We start from the raw sequence: 8,061 nt of genomic DNA, 5'->3' as shown, positions 1-8,061 counted from the left end.
TACTAGTTGGCAAGTGTCTGGTGCGTTTGGCCTTGCTCTGTCCGCTCCTGGTGCCGCCTCACGGCCTCGGCGGCGCGCGGCACGGCGCTAACGGCTCCCAACGGTTTCCCAACGGCTCCCTAACGGCTGCCCAGGGCCCCGCGCGCGGCGGCCTGGCTGCGTGGTGCGCAGGGGCGGGGCGGAGCGGCGCGCGTGCGCAGAGCGGCGGGCAGCCATGGCGACCTTCTTCGGGGAGGTGGTGGTGGCGCCCTCCCGCGCCGGCGTGGACGACGACGAGGCGGCCGAGGAGACGCTCGAGGACCGCGAGATCCGCAGGGAGCTCGAGAAGAAAAGGTACCGGCCGCGGAGTGTGTGTGTACGGAGGGGTCGCCTCACAGCGGGCCGCGAACGCGGCCGGTCCCCGCGTCGCCATCGTGGTGTGTCCCCCCCCCGACACGAGGGAGGGCGGCCGCGGGGCGCCACGATGCCCCCTCGGGCGTCACTCCGGTGCGTGTTTCTCTTGCCAGGGAGGTCGAGGTGCAGTGGAGCTGGGGAGCGGGGGCGTCGGCGCAGGGCGCTGCGGACGAGCCCGTTTCCTGCTCCAAGCTGGTCGTAGCCGTGGGACATAACGCCGCAGGTGGGTGCCGCGAGCCGCAGCGGGGAAATAACTGAGGGGAAAAGCTGAGCCTGGAACAGCCGCGCGCTTCTGTTCCTGCCTAACGTGGAGAAAGTAGGAGCTGGAAGGAGGCGTCGCCAGAGCGTGTCAGGACTCGGCAAACTGTCCGTGCTTTAGCGCATCTTCACTTGGTTTCCTGTTACATATCGTGCTTACTGCACCCAGCTTTGTGTTTAGGGGGTAAAGTTTTAAACCTGAGGCTTCTGAGAAGATCTGTTTAGAGAAATCCAAGATTAGTCACCAGCTGGTGCATACGCAGCACAATAGTTTTATACCCGCTTCTTGTCAGATTCTGCTTAATCATGGTAGAAGTCCTTAGGCTTTCATTGGTAGAGTCCTTATGTGTGMCCTGCACTTGACAGGCTCCCCAGGATTGCATGTTGCATTGCAGAAATTTGCTTTTGAAAATACAGGTTGCTCTGCATATCCTAGTGTTTTCCAACAGGTGTCTGTAGGAAATGTAAAATTGTCATAAGTTAGCTCTGGTTCTTTATACCTCAAAATTTCATCTGAAATACTGTATACGTGTGAGATAGGATGAAGGTATGTGAATAGCATTATATGTGCTGTTCTTAGATCATTTTATACTAACAATACTAAATATTTGGCTTGGGTGCTTTACACGTTCCAGAATTTCAGAAAAGCTGTTGAATRTAAGCAATATATTAAACTTTATTTTAGAGTACTGGAAGGCCTCTAAGGTTTTATTGTTCTCGTTTTGGAAGACACTATGTTCTTCTCAGGCTATTTTGCTCTGTAGTTAGTAGTATTTTAGTTTAATATCCTTGAAAGAGTTTTAAATGTGGAGATTTGATTCTTAATTCTTCCTTGTTCGTAGTGTCTTCTTTTGAGGTGATCATTTCCTCATCAGAGATGGAGTCTTAGCACTCCCTCTAACCTTCCCACACCCACTTAATACCTAGATCTTAAATTTCTGAATAGCTTATTCACAGCAGAAATAAGTTTTAAGCTTTCTCAACATTTTCATCTCACTGACATCCTTATTTTGTATTTGATTTTTTTTTCCTTGAAAAAAACTTCAGATGATTAAGGGACTGGAGCATCTCTCGTATGAGGAGAGACTGAGTTGGACCTGTTTAGCTTGGAGAAGAGAAGGCTGAGAGGGGATCTGATTAACATGTATAAGCTCATAAAGGGAGAATGTAGGGAGGAAGGGGCCAAGCTCTTCTCAGTGGTGGCCAGTGACAGGACAAGGGGCAATGGGTGCAAGCTGCAACACAGGCAGTTCCATCTGCAKGTGAGGAGGAACKTCTTCCCTGTGAGGGTGMCAGAGCCCTGGCAYAGGCTGCCCAGGGAGGCTGTGGAGTCTCCTTCTCTGGAGATCTTCCCAACCCGCCTGGATGCCGCCCTGTGCCCCGTGCTCTGGGTGTCCCTGCTGGAGCAGGGGGTTGGACTGGATGATCTCTAGAGGTCCCTTCCAACCTTAAACATTCTGTGATTCTGTGATCTGTTCTAGATCAATCTTCAGTTTCACAGGCATTAATTTGATTTTTGTGATCATTTGACTTGAGATCGCTTGCTACTAAGCCCTGCAAACTTGTTCACTGTTTTCTAAAGACAGTATAATAGGTTTTGTTTTGTTGGCCCGATGATTCTGTTTTGGAAAAATCTATTAAATATGGTATATCAAGAAGTATTTGGGATGTAATGTTTAGAAGTATTTCTTCTTAGTGAACACTAAATGAAAGTTGACTATAGTGATAAAATTCCTAACAAGTTTTTGATGTTATTTATATCCAATAAATATTGCTCTTTCTTTTTAAAGTCTGATGGCTATGGGATTATTTACATTCTCAACTTTTCCTGGGTTTGATCAGTAAAAATAAGTATATAATTATATCTTCTGAATTTAAGAAAGAGTTTGCAAAGAAACTAATCTGGTTCAGGGATTTATTGGTAGAACAGCACTTTTATATCGGTGTAGACTAATGGTAGTGTTCTCTGCAGCTTTCCTGTCGTCTTTTATCCTGGATTCTGTTTGCTGGGAAGTTGTTGGAGTTGTGAAATTGTGGAATGAATGGTGTCGAACATCCAGCACAACAAACGTCCTCCCAACCGATTCTTTCTGCTTGTTCTATCGATTAATATCAGACCCAACTGTAAGTGACTTATGCACAAACTCATCTGCATTTAACTGTCTGAAGAAAGAGCAGTTTCCCCTTCCCCAGCCTGTTAACGACAGCAGTGTTTTGCGTTAGTCCCATCAAAAATACAGAGGGTCAGATTTCCTTCACCTTTGCTTGCTAAAACTGCCTGCAGTTCTCACACGTGAAGTTGGATTCGAAGAAGGTATGTGACAGGACTGAATGCTTCACACGAGCTGCGAAGGAAAAATTGTTAAGAAGAGTAGAAGAAACCCAAAATATTGAACAAGCTGTTGACTGCGATTGTGTGACCATGACATGTGATATATTATCATTGTACTCTTTAAACTGCTACTTTAAACACATTTTTTTTYCAGGTTTTATTGTGTCAGTGCAGTTGTTATGTGGCTGAGGATCAACAGTTCCAGTGGCTTGAAAAGGTAAAAATTGATAAAACAGCAAATTGAAATTGTAGGGGCAGAGATCCTCAACTTAATGCATGTGCTTCCTYTTCTCTGATGTTCTAACCGTAAAAAGTGGTGTGAATACTTGTTTTCACCATTGCTTTTTCTTCTCAGGTACTGAAAAAAAAGAAAAAATACCCTATCTGCAAACCTTTTGAAATTCTTTCTAGATCCTGCTGGTTATATCTGCTGTAACTCACTGACTTTATGCAGCTATTGGAGCAGTTGCCAGTTTCTATAAGAGTGTCATTTTTTGCTGTTTTTCTACTTTCCACTCTCTTTATCTTGACTTATTTTTTTCATTTTTATCAGCTGTATTTTAGTCCTGGCAGGATCTTTCTTTAAAAAATAATAATATAATTCCATTTGTGCAGCTACTAGAGGATCCCCAAACAAACTTGTCCTTAAATTCATGATATGTGGCATTTTTGCTGACAGGTGCCCTCAGCTTCTTTCTCAAGGTGGGATTCTGAATGAAGGTGCCCCTAAAGCACCATCTGTCCAGCCTGTTCATATACTCACTTTGCTACGTGGGCTGCTCTTGCATCGTTCAAGCTGTGGACACTGTTGAGGCTTTCACAGTTCTCCAAAAGTCATAATGTAGATTTTAGCAAATTCAGTAGGCCAGGTGAATAATCTGGCTGGCTGTGTGCATAYGTTGTAGTTAGTCACTCAATTTTAGTCAGTCATGCAGACCTCAGTCAAACTGCTCTTTACCACCTGCTCCTAAATTAAATTGGATCTTTGTGTTTTTATGCTGTTATTGCAGTAGCATTAAACCTGTGTTGGAACTTTTTTTTTCCTTCAGGTTTTTGGCTGCATCAGAAAGGAAGGCTTGCAAGTAACCATTCTTTCAACGTGTCCTGTAGCTGAATATAAAACTCAGGAATCCACTTTAACACTTCCATCGCCTTTTCTGAAAGCTCTAAAGACAAAAGAATTCAAAGAACCAGTCTGCTGCCCACTGCTGGAACAGCCGAACATCGTGCGAGACCTGCCTGCTGCTGGTACTCTGCAGTTCCGCTTACTTACCATGTTACAGACCACTGCTGCTCACAGGGCGTGTTGTGTTTTCAACAGCATCCCATTAGGATTAAAATCATGAATTACATGAACTAGCTATTCAAGATAACTTYCAAAAAATTCTTAGCAGTCTTAAGTGTTTTCTTCTAAAATGCAAACATTTTTAAAAAAAACACAAATATGTTTACYACCTAAGTGTTGGATATTAGAACTAGCAAATTTTGTCATAAAATTTCACAAAGTGCATCATATATTGGCTTTGAAATGCATTTAGTTCATAAATTAAAATGCCCAGTAAGTGGTATTTTCATGAGTACCATATTTGAGGCTTATAAAGCCCTTCCTGCATGCTGTGGTGCTGAGGGGTGTAGGTTTCACCATGGAATGGTGAAATTATCAGGATGGACCTGATATAAAAGCTAGATTCTGTTATATTCTTCTGTAGTAGAGTAGCTCTTTCAAGTCTTTTCATTATACAGTGCTAAAATAATAGTAGCATAACAGGTTGTCTATCAGGATCTATAGGGAGAAAAAATTCTGAGAAAAAGTTTCTATGCGCTTGAAGATTTGCCCTTTTAAAGTTCTTCTATTTTTCCTTTACCAATACCATACAGTTTCTGATTAAGATATGTTAGGAACAAAGCACCACTTAGTATTCACCGTTTGGTAGTTCAGTTTGTTGTGCACCTGGGGGTATGAGCCATGCTGGTCTTCCACTAGTAAAACTTTCAGTTAAGTTAAAAGGTTAAATGCCCTCTTTTTTTTAATTTATTTTTTTTATTTCTGAACAGAACAAAATGAGATTTTCATTACAAAATTGAGATTTCTTCTCTGCTGAATTTAAGACCTTTTCTCTTTTAGTTCTGAGTTATTGTCAAGTATGGCAGATTCCTGCAATATTGTATCAGTGCTACACGGATGTCATCAAACTGGACACGGTTACAGTTGAAGCATTCAAGCCTCTGCTTTCCTCTGGAATCTTCAAGAGTTTAGTTAAGGTACAAGGAAGATTCTGTCTGTCTCTTATCACGGTTTCATTCTGCTGTTTTTGTGCCTATGTAGAGACAGTAATTAAAAATGATATATGATGATACAGAAAGATACAAACTTTGTTTAGCACAAGTTCTCAAGTGCACATAGTGATTTCTGAAACGGTATCTGCTGTAATCATTTCTATGCMTTTTTAAGTTGCTTGGAAGTAAGGAATGTCTAGCTTTCCTCAGACCTTCACCTTAAATTTTCAGGCACTTGAAATGATAGCAGTATTTCAGGGAGTTACTTATTGAAATCATTTAAGCTACAGCTTCCCTGTGATGTGTCCTGCTTTAAAATGCCAATGTGTGTGTATGTATATATCTTTTTTTAATATATTCTACACACATACATAAGGTGATTCTGTTCTAGCTCTGCATGTGCCTGTCTTGGGCAATACCTGGAAGTTTCTTAAGAAGTGCACTTTGACCTASAACTTGTTTTTGGACTTGAAAGATTTCAAATTTATAAAGTTGACTCTTCCAGCTCTGCACTAATCAAACAGCTTCATGGTCATCACAGTCTAGCAACTGAACTCGACGTTTTTCTTTCAGAATTTTTTTTTTTATGAAAGTGTAGCCGTTTCAAAATAACTTGTTCCATTTTGCCAGCTGGGCTTCCATTTAGGTGATAGAGAGGCCTGTATATGCTGGAATGCTTATTTTTGCTATAACTGTAGGAATTACAAATTTTGCTTTCATTACAGCTTTCATTGGCCTATTAAATTTAGGCTAACAATTAGTATGCAAGTGTTCAGGAAATCCAGATTCTTCCTTTTCTTGGGTATGATCATGCAAGGGTGGACAGATACAAATTAAAAAAACAAGGGCAGGGTTAAACTGCAAATTCCTCTGGAMCTTTTAGCAGTGCTCCAGGTATCTTCATTTTTCAGACCCGAGTTTTGTTATAATTGCTGTTTTAATCAAACTGGTCTTCTCAGTAATAAATACTGGGAATGGGAGGAAATTAAGCTGTTTTGTATGTTTTTGTTACCAGCCATGTAGGTAATGCTGATTATCTCTTCCTTTCACTAGGATACCTCTGAGAGCACGAAGATTTTGAAGAAGTTGCTGACAACGAATGAAACTCACAGTAATATCTATATATAAAAAAGACATTTATGACATAGACTCAATTTTGTGAACTCCATTTTCTTCTGCAAAGGAGATATTGGAATTGTAGTTGTTTCCTTAAAAGTGGAATAAATTTTAATAGACTTTAGCAGTTATTTTTGTTAATCTTGAACATATTTGTAGTGATCAATTCATTTCTTCTGTATGGGATGGGAGACTTTCACATGGAGCWGTTTATCTACAAAAGTTACCTTAAATATGCAAATCAACATTATTTTTCTTTTGAGTTGGCAGACTTTTGTAAATATATATGTTCTATATGTGAAATAGTGCAGGTGGGGAATGCAGTCTTATGACAACTCTCTTTATCGTGAGAGCTGAAAGCTGCCCTACTTAAAGCTTTGTCTGTTAGGGAAGAAGTGAACTCTGCATCTTTTCACATGCATATACGTATAACCTGCGTACGTGTTCACATATGTGTGCTGGTCAGAATTGAAGTACAGTCAATATTGTTGACTGTAGGCTCAGCATCAGCCTTCCTCATGCAAACCCAGGAACTTAAGGCTGATTTTACAAATGAGTACAATAGCCAGAAATGTGCTTTTTGAAGACCTCCTGAGTGGAAAGGCTTGACGTGGATTCACTGGGGAAGTTGCCCTGGCCGCAGTAGAAGGCKTCTCCTGCGGGAGGGACGCGGCTGCCGGCGACGTCGCGTCCTGCCGGCGGTTCCAGCCCGCGCGCGGGAGCTGGGGGATGCAGCGCGAGCGGCGGCCGCAGGGGCTGCTGCCCGCAGCTCTCCCCGTGGGGCAGGAACCCCTGGCACCGCGAGGGGCTGCGGCCGCCTCGGCCACCGCTTTATCGGCACAGCGGCGCTGCGGATATCAAATTGGAAACTCGTGAAGGCTTCCCTTAGCTTTGAATTTTACACCTCAGAAAGTTTGCAGATTGTTACAAGCAGACCGAATTAGCCAGTCCTCAGTATAAGCTTCCGTAATCTTTTTAATTGCTAGCAGTAGTAGGATTTTTATGCTCAAGAGGACATCTTAYAGAGAAAAGTAAGCGTTCAGATTTTAATGTTAAATTATCTCTCAATTATTTATTTTCAGCAGTACTTAAAATTCTTCTTGGGATTGTGATGCAGATACAACTTTTGCATACTCGTGTAATTCAATATTCAAGAATATGATATTAAAAATACTGTTACTACCACAGATACTGTCACTGCATGAGGGTTTTTAACTGCGTGTAGGTTATTCTTTAGMGCAAGAACAACGGGTTCAAAGTTTTCTACTTAGTTTAGCTTTGGTTTATAGAGAATTCCCAGTGAAAACTTTGGTATGGTGCATTCCTGTAATGGAGCTGCCCYGCCTTCTGGTTTGAAAGGGGTGATTGTGATCAGTGTCTGCTGAAGTGATCGCTGGCCTCAGCAGATCTGTTACAGCTTCGGGTTTTGCATTTCTAACTGCATATTGTATGACAGTTCCAACTGTAGTAAAATTTAATTGACGTGGATTCAAAGTTGCTTATCGGTTAGATATTGATTTTAAACTTCAGCTGAAATAGCTAATGTTCAGAGCTAAGCAAGTGGCTGTTGCTTGAAGGGATACTGCGCTCTGGAAAAATCTGATGGAGTGTGAAGTGATGGTTATGGGATGAGTGGTTTGTTTTTCTGTTTCCACATAGTGTTTTAATAAGACCTGTTTGTACAC

General features: G+C 42.0%; 1 protein-coding gene across 1 annotated transcript; it reads left to right on the top strand.

The window, feature by feature from the left end:
* The first annotated feature begins 214 nt into the window (after positions 1 to 214).
* Positions 215 to 6,547, top strand: PSMG1 (proteasome assembly chaperone 1). The gene is made up of 7 exons (XM_026053050.1): positions 215 to 333; positions 507 to 616; positions 2,624 to 2,775; positions 3,138 to 3,200; positions 4,033 to 4,231; positions 5,109 to 5,245; positions 6,314 to 6,547. Exons 1-7 carry the CDS (start codon positions 215 to 217, stop codon positions 6,386 to 6,388), a joined length of 855 nt encoding a protein of 284 aa, XP_025908835.1. The 3' UTR covers positions 6,389 to 6,547.
* Positions 6,548 to 8,061: the final 1,514 nt, after the last annotated feature.

Source organism: Nothoprocta perdicaria, unplaced genomic scaffold, assembly GCF_003342845.1.
Source record: "Nothoprocta perdicaria isolate Ctin4 unplaced genomic scaffold, notPer1 scaffold_96, whole genome shotgun sequence".
NCBI classification, from domain to species: domain Eukaryota; kingdom Metazoa; phylum Chordata; class Aves; order Tinamiformes; family Tinamidae; genus Nothoprocta; species Nothoprocta perdicaria.
The sequence above is the reverse complement of the archived record's forward strand: the minus strand, read 5'-3'. Positions and strand labels throughout refer to the sequence as shown.

Excerpts from the sequence above, each read along its gene's own strand:
- PSMG1 (XM_026053050.1), top strand. The coding sequence starts at position 215 with ATGGCGACCTTCTTCGGGGAGGTGGTGGTGGCGCCCTCCCGCGCCGGC. Across the intron at positions 617-2,623 it reads CGTGGGACATAACGCCGCAG|CTTTCCTGTCGTCTTTTATC; the intron begins GTGGGTGCCGCG and ends TGTTCTCTGCAG. Across the intron at positions 4,232-5,108 it reads GCGAGACCTGCCTGCTGCTG|TTCTGAGTTATTGTCAAGTA; the intron begins GTACTCTGCAGT and ends TTTCTCTTTTAG.